Source organism: Cydia amplana, chromosome 5 (genome assembly GCF_948474715.1).
Source record: "Cydia amplana chromosome 5, ilCydAmpl1.1, whole genome shotgun sequence".
In the NCBI taxonomy this organism is placed as follows: domain Eukaryota; kingdom Metazoa; phylum Arthropoda; class Insecta; order Lepidoptera; family Tortricidae; genus Cydia; species Cydia amplana.
In genome coordinates, this window is record NC_086073.1 from 8,489,135 (window position 1) to 8,506,111 (window position 16,977).

Here is a 16,977-nt window from a genome sequence, read left to right on the forward strand (position 1 = left end):
TTCGTCCTCTTTCATACTGTCGCGCTTTCAAATTATATTCACTATCACTTTTTTCTCACATAAGTAAACATACCACAGCCACTGTCTGTATTTAAAATACCAAATAGGAAAAATGCTTTAACTTTAAAGATTAACATGGAAAGATTACTATAGTCAGGCGTACTTAAATTACTCCGAATAGTAAACCGCGCCAGGTGCACTGTTCGCAGGCGTTATGTCGATCATTTACCGACTTGATATCATTTACTACTTTAAATTTAATCCGGATATAATGTCATCTGCATAATACTTTGTAGGGGTATATAACTCGCTAGAGCCTTCTTAAGTATAACTGTTACGAGACGATAGAAATTACACTACAGGAAAAAATAAACATAGGGTAGTTCCCTCACCCATCACAATCGGCATTTTAGGTGAAGGCTTGCCATTGCCTCTTCCCTATGTTTACTCGTCAACTACTTACATAGCCGACAAACTAATCAAAATAAGAAACAGAGAAAGCAGTGTTAATAAACGCAAAAAAATACTACGCATAAACACTATCATCACGGTTTAAAAAAAAACGTCACTACCAGTAATCATCTATAAATAAATGATTACTTATAAAAAAAATCTAAAACTACTTTTCTCATGTTTCTTTTTTTACAATAGTCATTGATATAATCTACGTTTTAAAAACAATCGACGCTGACATAACTTCTGTATTAATACTAAAATGTTAAAATTAAGTAATGGAGTTGAAAAAGCAGTCCAGTGGTCAAATATAATAGTTATTTTCGATACAAGTGCGAAAAAGAGGAAATTCGAAACGAGTAAATTAAAATACGACCGAAGGGAGTGTTATAAATCGACACGAGTTGCGAATTACCTATTCGCACGTGTATCGAACGTTTTACAGTACATATGGCACTTTAAAGTTTCGACATACGCACGAAAAGTGCTATTTTACGCACTAGTGCGGAAAAGTAGCCCCATATGTACTGTAAAATCAATTGGTTGGGCCGGGTTGGGTTTCAAGGCCCAAGAAGACGACCACTAAACTGAGAAAATGGCCTTTTTAACTCCATTAAAGTGCACTGCTTTACTATTAGGTATTGAGCGCACACAATCAGCTTATAAGACTTAATTCCCCAAAATAATATACAGTCTAGTGAAATTATACCGGAAGAAAAAAGCCCGGAATCGAATGCACCTAACGACTTATGAATAATGACACCAAAGACGCTATACATAACCTGACATACATTTGAGTTGTTTACCAGCAGCAGGTGGTTTGAAACTGCATTACGTCGCTTTTATATAGCGTTTTTTCAAATCTGGAAGCAGAAAGTCTTCATTAATTAATTTTCCAGGTGCTATGCACAACATTATATTGTAAAGATGTAATATTGACGACCGGTCTGGCCTAGTGGGTAGTGACCCTGCCTGTGAAGCCGCGGTCCTGGGTTCGAATCCCAGTAAGGGCATTTATTTGTGTGAGCACAGATATTTGTTCCTGAGTCATGGTTGTTTTCTATGTATTTAAGTATTTGTATATTATATCTATCGTTGTCTGAGTACCCATAACACAAGCCTTCTTGAGCTTACTGTGGGGCTTAGTCAATTTGTGTAAAAATGTCCTATAATATTTATTTATTTATTTATTTATTTATTTATTTATTTAATATTGTGCCTATAAAGTGTGTTGTAATGGACTTTATCCGGGGGCTAGTTATTGTATTTTTATATTTAGACCTTATGTTGAAGTCACAATTCAATCAACAAGCAAATGAAGGACAAACCGTAAGAATCAGAATATATAATAATATACGAGTCCACTTTATTATGAAACAAGAAGTAACTAACCGACTATACGCGCACTGGACTCGCGGAGACTTCACCGTAGGCATACGACGTCGACAAACTGGGAACGTGTTAAATTGAAAGTACAGCTCAATCAAATTGCAATCAGTCGTATTGTATATATTATTACTATGTGTACAACTTAGTAACCGAAATTATTAGAGATAAACCTTTATAGGAAATAATTATATCTGTTGAAAAACTGGAAGACAAATCGGAATAAGTTATGCTAGATTTCGATCGACATACATAGATGTAAAATATTTGCGTTTCTTAAGACCGCTTCCTGATCACAGACGTGAAAGTTGCGGAAACAATGCAAAATCAGACATCGCACCGAGGAGTGTGGCCCATAATTTCCGAAAATCATTTTTTCTTGGTGGCGATTTTTCCGTTCCCATATTTTTCCAGTGGAATTTCTTCGCTTTATTTTATTTTACGTGCAAATTTTTTCATAAACTAAATTTTCCCTTTACCCATTATTTCCCAATAGCTATTCAAAAATAGAAATAATGGTAAACAAAACAAAGCGAAGAAATTTCACTGGAAAAATATGGGAACGGAAAAATCGCCACCAAGAAAAAAATATTTTCGGAAATGATGGGCCACACTCGGCCCGAGGAAGCGGCCTAAGTAACAGTGGCGGGTTGGCAACGCTCGGGTACTGACCAGCTGGCGGGCGGCGCCTGCTGCTTGAGCTTGCGGATCTCCTTGGTGGCCCAGTTGGCGAGCGTCTTGGTGCGCGACGTGCGCGAGCGGCGCGCGGCCGCCAGCAGGTCCAGCAGCGGGCGCTGCTCCAGCACGGGCAGCACGCGCGCGCCGAACGCCGCGCACAGGTCGCCCGCCAGCCCCGCCACCGCCGACATGTGCGCGTCCGTGCGCTCCGGCTCCACCGCCACCGCCATCATGAAGCTCACGATCGCGTTCACGTGCGGCTCCACCAGCGCCACGTCCGCGCGCACCTGTCGAAAGATGCATCAACTGTGAGCGTTATTATAATACGAGTAGGTAACAATAGACGACAGCGGCTAATATTAACTATTTAGTTCAAATCTGTAAACTTTCAGTAAGTCTTTATAGTTAATAGACAGGGCCGGATTAACCCTAAGGCAGAGTAGGCAACTGCCTATGGGCCCCGCCTCGACTAGGGGGACCCGCCTCGGCTAGGGGGCCCCGGCGGCCCCGCGCGCGCCAAAAAAAATGTGTTTCATATGGCCAAAATTCATAAATATTTTTTTATGGTACCTACTTATACCTAATGTCCAATATCAGTTTCTCAGACACACAATCATCAAATGATTATATAAATTATGTTATTTTATAGCTTTTAAAGTCTGTAAATCGAGCTCGAATTTCAGGCTCCCGAGGGCCTAAAACCTCATAAATGAAACTTCGGCCCTCCGAGTAAGTCTTGTATGACACATATATTATTGTTGAGTAACATTTGACGATTGGTTCGTATCAGAGCGCTGCTTTCTTACAGCTCGACCTTCGGCGTCGCTTTTTAACAAATGTAAACATTGATTTCAGAAGCTTGGCCTTTTGCCTCGCATGAAAGCTCACCTCGCTGGTTATAAGTACGCTTCGGGCTTGTTCAGTAATGTGGAGATTGCTGAGCTCGACCTTCAGCCTCACTTTTTACCTTAATTTTTGGTTCGTCTACCAAATCTCTTCTCCAGCTTAGCCTTTGGCCTCGCTGCGCCAAGCTCGGCCTGCGGTCTCGCTTTTTAATACAATGGACATTGGTTGGCGACTGTGATCTAGCTGAGCTTACCCTGAAGCACGGCTTTGACCTCGCATGAAAGCTCGCCTCACTGGGTAACTTCGGATTTTTAGGCTTTTAACACGCTTTCACAATTTTTTCACAAAAAATTTCGCGCTCGCTGCGCACGCGATTTTTGTTGCTATTCCCATTTACCCTGTATTTACATGCTAGTTTGACTGGTTAATGAATAATCATTTAAACACATGTAAATTATTTATTATTAGGTTAATTTTAATCATGTGGCTCGTATGGTCGGACAATCGCTGTTCAGCCTCGCAAAATATTTAACTACTTATTGAGAAAAAAAGAGCTCTCACCACACTGGACGCAAGGAGGAATCGGCAAAAACTAATATAAAAAACCTTTATGTCCACGCAAGAGCGAAAAAGACATCGTTCGGCATGTTCGGATCGGCTCAACCGACACCTGAAGGTTGAAATTAATACCGCAAACTTACTTCCCTGTACTGAACAACTGAACTTATGTATGCAAAATTAACTGTAAGGGGGCCCCGAGCATTGCACTGCCTAGGGGCCCCGACATGCTTAATCCGGCCTTAGATGTATGTATGTTACACACATCTATGTATGTATGTATCACACATTAGGGTTACATATTAAATCTAATAGTCTGTCACGTTTTTTACTTATCATTTGCCTACTAAGAGAACTAAGTAATAACGACAAAACAAATAATAGTAAATTAGTAGTATTTACTAAATACTACGAAAACAGCAGTAAACAGTTGATTTACCTCCCCGCCTGCTCCTTTCAGGCCCTGAATGATGCCGGTGTACGCTTCCAGCACGCTCTCGCGCAGCTCGCCCAAGTACTCCACCATGGCGAAGTCATTACGGTCCACTTGCGCGTTGCTGGCCTGTAACCAATCATACACAACCATCTGTTCTAGTAAACCGGAAAACAACTTTGGAACGAGAAAAAAAAAATAGTTTATAAATCAGTTTCTGTCAAACTTTTTATTTTTAGGGTTCCGTACCCAAAGGGTAAAAACGGGACCCTATTACTAAGACTCCGCTGTCCGTCCGTCCGTCTGTCACCAGGCTGTATCTCACGAACCGTGATAGCTAGACAGTTGAAATTTTCACAGATGATGTATTTCTGTTGCCGCTATAACAACAAATACTAAAAACAGAATAAAATAAAGATTTAAGTGGGGCTCCCATACAACAAACGTGATTTTTGACCGAAGTTAAGCAACGTCGGGCGGGGTCAGTACTTGGATGGGTGACCGTTTTTTTTGCTTGTTTTTCTCTATTTTTTGTTGATGGTGCGGAACCCTCCATGCGCGAGTCCGACTCGCACTTGGCCAGTTTTTTAACACACTTAATTATTGCCGGCTGTGCTTACGGTCCCCAAAAAAGCGGCAAGTGCGAGTCGGACTCGTCCATGAAGGGTTCCGTATTTAGAGGATTTATGACGTATTAAAAAAAAACTACTTACTAGATCTCGTTCAAACCAATTTTCGGTGAAAAATGATATTAGAAACCTCAATATCATTTTTGAAGACCTATCCATAGATACCCCACACGTATGGGTTTAATGAAAAAAACTTTTTTGAGTTTTAGTTCACAGTATGGGGAACCCCCAAAATTAATTGTTTTTTTTTCTATTTTTGTGTGAAAATCTTAATGCTGTTCACAGAATACACCTACTTACCAAGTTTCAACAGTATAGTTCTTATAGTTTCGGAAAAAAGTGGCTGTGACATACGGACGGACAGACGAACAGACAGACATGACGAATCTATAAGGGTTCCGTTTTTTGCCATTTGGCTACGGAACCCTAAAAAACCAGTATCCATCTAAATTGTGCGCCATAATATTGTATTAATCTGTCAGCTCCCACGGCTCATATATGAGCCAGAACGCTTATGGTGACGTCATATCGTGGGATTCGACAGGTTAATTACCTGCAGCAACATTTGCATGACGACATCGAAGTATTTGGCGAAATCAGGTCCAATGCTCAGAGCGATGTCTCCAAACACGGACAGGATCTGCGGCTTCACGGAGCGGTGGATGGTCGGGTCGCCGAGGTTCTCCAGCAGCAGCAGGATAATCTCGTCGCAGTAGGGGAGTGCCTGCCACACAAACCACTAGTTAACATCAAAGCATAAACACTAAATTAAACCCGGTGACTGGTAGAAATTACTAGGAATAGAACCCTCTCTCTCTGGCTTTTCGACATGTCAATGTCAACCACTCTACCACCTTTTAACCGCCAGCAATTTTTGATCGAGCGTGCTCGTGTCGCCATCGACAGTAATTGTAACACGCAGAGTAAGGTTGGCATAGTTACGGGAGTTATAAATGTGCTGTAAAAACCAAATCTGATCTTTGTCTTATTTATCAGACTGTGGCGAAATGAGCTGGCTATGTAATGTCATATATCAGACTCTGGCGGTTAAAAGGTACAGGCAGAATTTATAATTTTATCAATCCTTCTTAGTTGAGAGGTATAAGATGTTAACTTCTGATCCTCAACTCACCTTACTTTTCAGTACTCTGCAAATATCTCCAGTTAATCCAACAGCAGCTATGCAAACTTGGTATTCCTGGTGATTCTTAAGTCCAACATAAAGATATCTTTTGAAGGCGTCCATGTATTTTAGGAAACCTTCACCTAGCACCTCGACTAGGGTAGATACGGCCATAAGAGCGTCCTCTTGAACGCCCCCAGCCTTGCCGGCGTTGCTCGCGAACATAGTGAGAAGCGCCGTCATGATGGCGTCAGATATTTGCGGCGCATCTTCAGGGGTCACTTTACGCAAAACAGACTGAAGGGTCGCGCACAGAAGGCTCTGCAAGTCGTTGAATTGCGAGCGATCCGCTTGGCTAGAAATATGATTCTCCATCTGTAAGACTTGTTGCAGTCGCTCCAAAATAACCATCGTCGTCTTTTGTACGGTGATATAGCAATCCGAGGGAGAGTTCTTGACCATCTCCATGAGCGCCTCGTAGGCGGCAGACCTCAAGTTGTGTTGTGCGGCGTCTTGGCGGTCAGTGGTCTCCAAGAGACGTTCAATGATGAAGTCGAAGTACTTTGACATACAGTAAGTTTTAGGCTGGTTGGAGTCGCCACAGTCCGCGGCTTCGTACGCCGCCTCCGCTAATCCCGTGAATGCCCAGCAAACGTTTGCCGCGACACGAGGTTCAGCCTTTAGTCCGTTGACGAGACTCTCGAGCAAGGGTTTGAGATAAGTTTCATTGATAGCTGCCTCTGGAACGATTTCGCAAATCCTTCCGAAGGTCCACGCCGCCGTGTCCCGCACGGCGACGCTGGAGTCGTACATGGCCTCGATGAGGGTCGGCATGGCCTTCTCGACGAGAGGTTTAAGAGTATTAATTTCAAGACCGCCTAATATAGAACCGAAGGCCATTAGGGCGGCTTCCCTGAACCGCCAATTTTCATGTTTGATATTTAAATTGATGAAAGGCAGGACGTGTGGAACGATCTCGTCTTCGCAGCAGTTGGACAGGAGCATTAGGCAAACCGATGCGGCCTTAGAAGGGTTCCAATCCAATTCATCATCAGTGTCATCTTGTTTGGTGAGCTTTTGCATTAGCACCGGTGCTAAGTACTGTAGAGCACCTCTCGCGTAAAACCTCGAGGTTCGTACTGGAGGACGACCTGATAATCAATAAAGGGATCAATAAAGACAAAATGCCTTTTCTTAACATATACAAGCAACAGTTTGTTTTCCACTGCCGTGGAAAAAAGAGAAAACCGAACCTTTATAGCTGCATTATTTTCCTCGAGTAAGAGATTTATCAGAAAATAACATCGAGATGTTAGAGGTGATACAGATTCTAAAATCGGAAAAATCAGATTGAATCAGTGTGTTTCTCAAGTAGCCTTCAAAGACAACACTTTCTTGTCACCCCTTAAATTAACGTATTTAAATTAACCAAACATGCAGTTTTGTGATAGATATAAGCCCTTTCCAACTGTGAGCTCTTCTAACAAACTGTGCTACTGTTGCCTGGCTGACAGAATAACAACAAGAAAAAGTTGATTCAGCAATATATAATGTTGTTCAGGATATTTACCCGCATCGGCAGCCTCAGCCTCCTCAATGGCGAGGTCTATTTCCTCGTCACTGACGTTGGACCAGAACTCGATGCCCTGCAGTGATATATCGTCGACATCAGACTTCATCGCCTCCAGGGTGATGGGGAACAGTGCTTGGCCCATGTATGGCTCCATGTATTGGTAGTATAATGATAGAATTTTGACCTAAAAAAATTGTACAATTATTTGTTTCCTTAAAAAATGTTCTTATATTTTTGGGATTAAAAAATCTGGGGTACATCTATAAACCTAGAGCTATACCAGTTAAATGGTATTTATTTTCTCCTCTTTTATAAGGTTCGATCTATTACCTAACTTCTAGTGTCCCATACAAGTAATATTTTAAATTCCCCGATAATAAATATATACCCACAAAGGTTCTAAGAATTTCCTGAAATTGCTAGTTTACTCATCTTTTTAAACATGTAAATAGAAACCCATACTTACTAAACACTGCAGCGCTGCTACACTTATCCTCATATCAGTTGACTGTGTAGCCTCACATACAACCTCCATAATGAAGTTTCTCTCATTTTCCTTATCAAAGTTAGCCTTAGTGAACTCAAGCGAGTTGAGCAGAGCCTGAGTGGCGGCCAGTCGCACGTGGTTGCTGGGCTCCGTGGACCTCATGCCATGGATAATGGCTGTTAGGATGTGGTTACTCTGCTCCGTTAGCACTTCAGCATCAATGTCTTGGCAAATGTAACCTGCAATTTAAAAAAGGTATATATACACTGTCAATCTCAAAGCGGGCCCGAAATGGAGAAGAGTGGCCCACGACAGACCCCAATGGAAAGGGCTAGAGGAGGCCTTTGCCAAGCGGCACACTGAGCTTTCTCGTGACATACTCTAACTCAGAACAAAAGGGCTTAATAGATAGATATACACTGTCCATAGTATATCTGTCGAAGGGATGACGACTGATGGGGCCAGCGAGTACTGTTCTGGAGACCTGGGAAGCCAAAGGGATGGAAATCCACGAGCCAGATGGTCAGATGACATTAGAAAGACGGCAGGGCCGGCTGGCATAGAACCGCCGCGTACAGAACAACATGGAAATCCATGAAAGAGGCATATGTTCAGCAGTGGATGCTAATATGCTGAGAAGAAGAAGATAGTATCATAGGTTAGATTACAAATACTTTATAATTTATGTAATGATAACCAGTAATAAAAGGCTTTTTTCTTTTTCTTCTTCCTCGCGTTGTCCCGGCATTTTGCCACAGCTCATGGGAGCCTGGGGTCCGCTTGGCAACTAATCCCAGGTAATTGGCGTGGGCACTAGTTTTTACGAAAGCGACTGCCATCTGACCTTCCAACCCAGAGGGTAAACTAGGCCCGTATTGGGATTAGTCCGGTTTCCTCACGATGTTTTCCTTCACCGAAAAGCGACTGGTAAATATCAAATGATATTTCGTACATAAGTTCCGAAAAACTCATTGGTACGAGCCCGGGGTTCGAATACCGCGACCTCCGGATTGCAAGTCGCACGCTCTTACCGCTAGGCCACCAGCGCTTATAAAAGACTTTTTTATTTTTCTTTATTTTTTATATACACTGTCCAAGTCTGAGCAGATAATATTAGCACTTTGTTAAATCTGAGTTGGCAATATTAAATTCTTATCATTTTTTCCTGTATGGCAATGGTTCTTAACTGATGGTTCCTGTAAGCACCTAAAGTGAGTGAGTTGTTCTTTACAACTCTTTGTTGACTTTAGTTAGTTGATAATTATAGGTATCATTGGAATATTTTGACAAGATATGAATGCACAGATTCATTATGCATATATATATATATATATATATATATAGTTCTTAACTTATAGGTGTCAAAAGACCACTGGAAAACAAATATTTTTCTCCAAGGAAACTGTTTGGAAATAAATACTTATAATAACTGTTATTAAATTTGCCGACCATTTCAGGTCCTCCCAGAAACCCAAGTGGTCCAACCATATCTGTAGTGTAGCTGTGCTAGATGGTAGACTACACAACTCTCCCTCACATATACATAGGTTTGTCATGGTTTTAAAATATTGATAATGTGAATAACAATCTGGAAGAGACGTATAACTCTCAAGATGGTTTTGGTGTAATTTTCTTTAAACTTTAAATTAGGATAATCCTAGGTTAGGTTACTAACATTTTATATTGTTATTTGGTTACCCAGAAAAAAGCTTCTCCCTACCTACTCTCAAGCTTTTGTTTCCTGAGATAGTTCAAAGTTAAAGATCTTCAATTAAGCCATATGGGGCATTATCTATGAAAAGGGACCTTATTGTCGATGGCGCTTACTTCGCACAGCGTCGCGCGGCATTGTATTTATTGGCAGCGTTAATAATGGCGTAACTGCCATCGACAATAAGGTCCCTTTTCATAGATAACGTCACATATTACTATGTGCTTATAAATTCCAAGAACAGAAAATTATCATTAGTAGTTAATAAAGACAAACCTTGTCTAAAGAAGTGCAATTTAATAAGTTTGTCCCAAAGATAGAATTGACTCCCATAACCATAAAACATTGTACCCACCCATCACCTCCCAGACTACATCCTAAACAAGGCTCAGTCAACTTCCTAATTTCATGAAATAGAAAAATTACCACCATTTCCTGCTTTGTATAACAAATTTACTTACCAATGGCTTCTAGAGTGGCTTCCTTCTTTAGTTCAGTAGACTGAGCATTAACAACATTTTCCACCAAGTTAGGAATGAGGTCATTCCACTGGCCCACCGGGAGTTCAGCCACCGCCACATATGCAAGACACTGCGCCGCAGAACTGGGCCGGGTGTCTTCAGTGCCAGTTGCTAATAGGATCTATAAAAACAAATTAAAAGCTTGAAAGGGGCTATTCATAAATTGGTCTAGGGGGGGTCTGGATATTGGATGATGGTAGCATGACGTAGGAGGAGGAAACGAGGTAATTTGAATCATGATTTTTTGGATGATTTTAGGGGGGGGGGGGTCAAAAATTGACAAAAATAGATGACGTAATTTATGAACAGCCCCAAATAAATTTTATCCTGCTAAGGTATAGTACTTATTACTTCAATCTAATTTAAATCATGTTTGATTATAAAAACAAAATAAATCAACCCCATAGTTCCTACACCATTGATTTTAAATTAAATTGACAATCTTATTGCATGGTGGGCTTTTATTCGAAAACCATAAGCCTGTCATTTTTGGACACAATTGTGGTATTGATTTTTGGGAACATTTTAAAATAAATCAGTAATTTGCCTTTAAAGGCCACTTAGTATTTCATATAGAACTCTATAATGACTATTGTTTTAATAGTCCAAAAAAAGCTGATTGGGCTCAGATTTGTGTGAACAACTCTAACAACTGATAAAAGGACTAAGAATAATATGCTTGCTCCATTATGCCATCTTACATTTTTCTTAATATATTGCCTAGTTTCGTCTGGTAGGGCAAGCCACCTCTGCTGGTACTGTTGCTTGAGTGAGGCATCTTTGGATGTGAGGTGGTTCTTGAGCTGCAGGCCGGCCGCCATGCGCGCCACCTGACTGTTGCCACCCTGTGCCAGCACATCTGACAGCATCTTGATAAATGCTGTGAAGTTTGTGGCCGCTGCATGGTCAAGGTATTTTTCTGCTGCTTCCAACTCATTTCGATCTGGAATATACAATTTTACTCATATAATTATTATGAAATTAGAAAGGTTAATGTCTGATTTTTTTGGTACAAAACATCAGCCTTATCAAGTGAGGTTATCAATTAAGTGATAATCTATGTGTGTATTTCCAAGGAAGTTTATAATTCGAGTTCAACATGCTAACGCGCATTAAGCTTCAACTTTCCAACTGTTAGAAAATAACAGCATGTTTCGTTTGCAACGAGACATTTTTACAAACTAGAAGATTCTATCCTAGACATAATAATATTTACATTTTGAAAGAAATGTAACGTGCACCCATCATCGTAAGTCGGCATTTTCAACAATATCGAACTGAAATAGTAGCGTTCATTGTGTGCAAGACAAAATTAGGCGATAACATTGGTTGACATTTATACTGAGAAACGCCATGCTCATTGTATTGTAAGAAATATGATTACTTACCGGGAGATATTGTCTTTTCCAATATTTGTATAAGTTGTAACATCGGTTCGGTATTCATCTTGTATTAGTGTTCTAACTTAAATTCAAGGTAATGATAAATATGGGAGCCGAAAATCTGAGGAAACCGGCACACGACGAAAGAACACTCACTTATTGGTGTTACCACACTAAAATAAAATTCAAAATTGTATCATGTAACTGAAGAAAAATAATGCTGACAAATAAATTTCCTGTTCACTGTCAAACAATTTTTAATCACTAAGCGGTATAACGGTATGCTGCGGTAGGCTTAAAAAAGTGCTATAAAATCATAGTATATTTTATTTTTTTGAATGGCAGTTTACCATTCATTTATTTTACCTGCGAAGAAACATCATATTTTTCATAGATATTTAAAAAATCATATATTTCATAGATTGTACGAAAAACCTTTGTTTTTTTAAGCTATAAGAAACGGGCGTACCAGACCTTGTATCCTTGTATATAATTATTATGCAAATAACACCCAGGTATGTTATTTGCATGAAATAGATATAGCTAGTCAAGCAGATCTTGTCAGTAGAAAAAGGCGGCAAATTTGAAAAATGTAGGCGCGAAGGGATATCGTCCCATAGAAAATTTGAATTTCGCCCCTTTGTATATTACTGACCAGATTTGCTTGACCAGCTGCTATATTTAATGTTTGACAGTGAACAGGAATTTTAATTATAAAAGTCCATAGACACTGATTTTAACTGGTAATATTTTTTGACAGCTTTGACAATCCATTTTTGACGTTTTTGACGTTCTTTAATTCTTTTCAAGTTTTCATGTTGTTGTAGAGTGCTTGCGGACGTTTGGCCATATTAAATTCGCCGAAATGGTATATAATCCTTCAATTACTAATTAATCGTGAAGTGAAAATTGTTCTATTTTATTTTTAGAGACTCTTAGGCAGTGATATGATGTGTGTGTATGCATATTTTTTCCTGATTATTCATAAACATTTATTGTTGCAGTCGCTCGTAATTCCGGACAAGTTTCAACATATTCTTCGTATTATGAATACGAACATCGATGGCAAACGTAAAGTTATGTTTGCCATGACGGCCATCAAGGGAGTTGGCCGCAGATATTCGAACATCGTCCTGAAGAAGGCCGACATTGACCTGGACAAGCGTGCTGGAGAATGCACCGAGGAAGAGGTACCGATTTTTGCTTCTTGTTTGTGCAGGTTTCTTGATCTACTACCACAGGGTAGGTTTATGTACCCCAAGTACCTCCAGCTCCCCACTTACCTAACAATACGTAAATATTCTTGCATTTGTCATACTAAAGACTTATTTACTTTCAGGTAGAAAAGATCATCACTATCATGTCCAACCCAAGGCAATACAAAATCCCCGACTGGTTCTTGAACAGACAGAAGGACATTGTTGACGGCAAGTACAGCCAGCTGACCTCCTCTAACTTGGACTCGAAGCTCCGTGAAGATTTGGAGAGGCTGAAGAAGATTCGTGCCCACAGGGGCATGCGTCACTACTGGGGCCTGCGTGTGCGCGGTCAGCACACCAAGACCACCGGCAGGAGAGGACGTACTGTTGGTGTGTCTAAGAAGAAGTAAACTGTAAAATAAATATAATATTTCTCCAAAACTGTATTTTTATTGAAGACTAGTTAACCATGTCAGTATCAGTGTATTAAAAGACGCCAAATCATTGTTTTAACATATTCATGTAATTCATGCTAGCATAAGTTAAAAAGTCAAATAGTCTAATAATAATTTAGTTTAGGATTTGCGAGCGAGTTGAAAGTGAAGCGAGCGTGCAACGATTTCGCTGCGTACTAACAGCCCCATCTCAATATCGCGCGGCAAGCTATCGAACATTGGCTCGCGCGGCAGCCGCGCGCAATGGATACCGGGTTGGCTCGCGAGACAGCTGACGGCAGAGACGGGGCTTGACATACTGGGATGGGAGCGAAATTGTTGCGTGCTCGCGGCAACATCGTTGCGCACTCGCGGCAGACACGTTGCGCGCTTGCCTAGCTTTTAAATTACTAGTGTGATAGGGCCCTTCCTTAGTGACATGGTTAGCTAGCTAACCTACCCGGATGATATAGTAGCTAAAGAATATTTTTCCAAAAGGTTAAATTGGCAAACAATATTATTAGTTTTGTATAAAATCATAAAACAATGTCCATATATCATTCTTTTTGTTATTGGGGGTGAATCATAGCTGCAGTTATTTCTTTGACATTGATAACCGTGCATTGTAATTACTAACTGCAGAGTAAGATTAGACATGTTTTGGACTTGGTACTCCATATGAGTAAGAAAATACCTATACTGTAAATGTTTTTATAAGTCATTAACAAACTACAGTTCAAACTCTTGGCATATGATGAGGATCCTAACCAAATTTCCAAGTCCTCTGCTTTTTAGGGTTCCGTACCCAAAGGGTAAAAACGGGACCCTATTACTAAGACTCCGCTGTCCGTCCGTCCGTCTGTCACCAGGATGTATCTCACGAACCGTGATAGCGTGATAGTTGAAATTTTCACAGATGATGTATTTCTGTTGCCGCTATAACAACAAATACTAAAAACAAAATAAAATAAAGATTTAAGTGGGGCTCCCATACAACAAACGTCTTAGCAACGTCGGGCGGGGTCAGTACTTGGATGGGTGATCGTTTTTTTGCTTGTTTTGCACTATTTTTTGTTGATGGTGCGGAACCCTCCGTGCGCGAGTCCGACTCGCACTTGGCCGGTTTTTTTTAAGAGCAATGTTGCTGCTCTATAGAGCACAACTGAGGTGCTGTACCCACAATTTTTGACCAGACATGAAATGAAGGCCAAACAATTATAACTCAAAGACTAGACCTCAGTATAATCTGTTTTCTATGTACAGTCAAGTTTAAAAATATGGATATGTACAAAGTGACAAAAATATGTATACACTATATAAAATATGAACAATAAGGTTGTGTAATTGTGTATACATATTTGTCCGTATCAATATTTTTAGACGGGGCGGGACTGTACTTAGCCATATTAAGTTTTAGCAATTCTGTTAATTGAACAGGTGTAACAAATTCATTTGAGCTTTCCAATGGCAACCAATTAGTTATGCATTCCTTTCTAGCTATAGAAAGGCCAAAAGAAAACTATGGATTATAATATGTACATTTCCCCATCTTAATTTGGTTGTTATTTAAATTATTTGTTACATTGACTGATGTGTGCTTTAGGCATGGTTTCCTGCATGATAATTACTGGCCCTACTAAGGAACTTTGTTGTACAATAAAAATCATAATTGTGATGTTTTCATAGTTTAATAAGTGTACAACATAAAATTGGAATATTTACACTGAACACTGAACTTATGTTTATTCATATTGTGCTATAAGTACCATCATGTACACTCCAGCTAGGAGTGCAATAATTTCTTTGATAGACTGTGACAATTTGTTGGCACCTTCCAACAACTCTGGAATAACTGAAACAGTGGCAATGTAGATAAAGCCACCCGCTGTGAAAGGAAGTACTAGTTTAGATACAACACTGTCCTCGTAGCCTTGTAGATAAATTGAGATAAGAGTCCCTGAGATCGCTCCAAAGGCGGTCAGCAGTTGCAACAACATGGCCTTTCTCCGTGAGCAGCCAGACTGCACCAGAATAGCAAAGTCTCCAATCTCATGAGGAATTTCATGGAGCAAAATAGTGACAGTAGTGATGTAACCAATATTTTTCCCAGCAATGAATGATGCTCCGATAGCTAAACCGTCAGTGAAGTTGTGGGTGAAATCTGCAGCAAGGTTGAGGTATCCGGCAATTTTGATCTCTGGCTCTTTTTTGTCCTTTCCCTTCTTTTTCAATTTGTCGTCGTTTTTCTTCTTTTCGCCTCCATGGGAGTGTCCATGTTCTCCGCTAAACAGCCGCACGGATTTTTCGACGACAAGGAAAGCGATGATGCCGCCGAGCACGCCGAGCCCGACGCTGGTGTCGTGCGGCGCGTGCTGCTCGCCGCCGTGCGAGTGGCTGTGGCTGTGCCCGCCGCCTTCACCGCCACTCGCCGCCAGCGCGTGCGGTATCAAGTGCAGAAAAGCATCTCCAAGAAGTCCGCCCGAAGCGAACGATAACAAAACCTTTAACAGTGGTTGTTTCTCAACAGTTCCATCTATAGGTATGAAGAAGAGAATAAAGAATGGCACTATGCTTATAAAAACCGTAGAACTCAGGGCGTTCACGTACAGGTCGTAGTCTGGTTCCGTTATCTTTTTTTGTTCTGGCTTTGTTTCGTATTGTTCGTTTGCAGCTTTCGAATACTTGAACGACGGCGGCTCATCATGAGAATGTGAATGAGAGTGGCCCAATACTACAACTGTGGCAAATGCTAATAGAACACATGTTAATATTGATTTATTAACTTTAAACATTTTAACTAAAAAGCTACAATTACAGTCACTTAATATGAGGCGGCAGCGCAATATAAACTATTCGTACACAACAAGATGATGTGTGCCTCGCTGACTAGACTGACAGAGTGCAGTGTTGCCAACTCGGAATTTGAAAATTTCTAGATTATGCCAGAAATATGCTAAATAACTTTGAAAAGTGCTAAAAAAAATGCTAAACAGTATAAAGGTAACTAAAAATGAGGGTCTTCCACATAAATCAAACAATACTGTTTCTAAAAATTTTATATAGCCAGACCAAGCTAACTTTGCACCGACTTGGTTAGCTAATGCCAAATTTCTTTGAAACGTGACGTTAATGGTGGCTCTCCACACTTTGTAGCTGTTGATGCAGAGAAAGCATAGCCCGATTCACTCGATTTAATTGTGACAAGCATGGCATACATAGGAAATTTTGGAAACAATTTAAAACAAGCCTTTGTGCTGTCAAATGTATAGTGATGTGGCTAATGTAAAATTGGCACAAAAAAAATAGTTACACTCTGGCTGGCACACCCACTTTGTAAGTTGAAAAGGCGCGAGATTCAAATTACTTATGGGAATTCAACCTTTCGCCCCAACATTTCTTTAAACAGATTTATAAGGCACAGATGGAGTGTTCGTACATACCATGTGAAGCCATTTCAAGTGCGACGTCATGTCGCACTCGTGTCACCGTATTCGAACCGCCCTGGCAGTTCTCAAGGTCAAATTGGTTTGTGTACACCTCCCGTTTAAAAATGAAAAACACAGG

At 40.5% G+C, this 16,977-nt stretch overlaps 3 protein-coding genes across 4 annotated transcripts; 1 reads left to right on the forward strand and 2 right to left on the reverse strand.

Moving 5' to 3' along the window:
• Positions 1-1,007: 1,007 nt before the first annotated feature.
• LOC134647967 (importin subunit beta-1) lies at positions 1,008-11,958 on the reverse strand. 2 transcript variants are annotated; one of them, XM_063502380.1, is made up of 11 exons: positions 11,787-11,958; positions 11,100-11,341; positions 10,339-10,519; positions 8,146-8,405; positions 7,677-7,863; positions 6,116-7,257; positions 5,537-5,707; positions 4,361-4,483; positions 2,512-2,804; positions 1,846-1,903; positions 1,008-1,316 (listed from the first exon to the last, which is right to left on the reverse strand). In XM_063502380.1, exons 1-10 carry the CDS (start codon positions 11,842-11,844, stop codon positions 1,849-1,851), a joined length of 2,712 nt encoding a protein of 903 aa, XP_063358450.1. In that variant the 5' UTR covers positions 11,845-11,958; the 3' UTR covers positions 1,008-1,316; positions 1,846-1,848. The 2 variants fall into 2 exon arrangements, with proteins under 2 accessions (XP_063358450.1, XP_063358451.1); XM_063502381.1 differs by lacking the exon at positions 1,846-1,903.
• Positions 11,959-12,587: 629 nt separating this feature from the next.
• Positions 12,588-13,420, forward strand: LOC134647922 (small ribosomal subunit protein uS13). Its single transcript, XM_063502298.1, has 3 exons — positions 12,588-12,648; positions 12,785-12,970; positions 13,120-13,420. Exons 1-3 carry the CDS (start codon positions 12,646-12,648, stop codon positions 13,387-13,389), a joined length of 459 nt encoding a protein of 152 aa, XP_063358368.1. The 5' UTR covers positions 12,588-12,645; the 3' UTR covers positions 13,390-13,420.
• A 1,662-nt stretch (positions 13,421-15,082) lies between these two features.
• On the reverse strand, positions 15,083-16,242 carry LOC134647923 (zinc transporter zipt-7.2). Its single transcript, XM_063502299.1, has one exon. It carries the CDS (start codon positions 16,203-16,205, stop codon positions 15,156-15,158), a length of 1,050 nt encoding a protein of 349 aa, XP_063358369.1. The 5' UTR covers positions 16,206-16,242; the 3' UTR covers positions 15,083-15,155.
• Between the last annotated feature and the right edge of the window lie 735 nt (positions 16,243-16,977).

Bases quoted from the DNA above. Each gene is read 5' to 3' on its own strand.
- LOC134647922 (XM_063502298.1), top strand. The intron at 12,971-13,119 runs GTACCGATTTTT...ATTTACTTTCAG, and splicing joins GAGAATGCACCGAGGAAGAG to GTAGAAAAGATCATCACTAT.
- LOC134647923 (XM_063502299.1), bottom strand. From the start codon at position 16,205: ATGTTTAAAGTTAATAAATCAATATTAACATGTGTTCTATTAGCATTT.
- LOC134647967 (XM_063502380.1), bottom strand. From the start codon at position 11,844: ATGAATACCGAACCGATGTTACAACTTATACAAATATTGGAAAAGACA. The intron at 5,708-6,115 runs GTGAGTTGAGGA...TTTGTGTGGCAG, and splicing joins GCAGAGTACTGAAAAGTAAG to GCACTCCCCTACTGCGACGA. The intron at 1,904-2,511 runs GTCAGTACCCGA...ACACGTTCCCAG, and splicing joins CAGGCGCCGCCCGCCAGCTG to TTTGTCGACGTCGTATGCCT.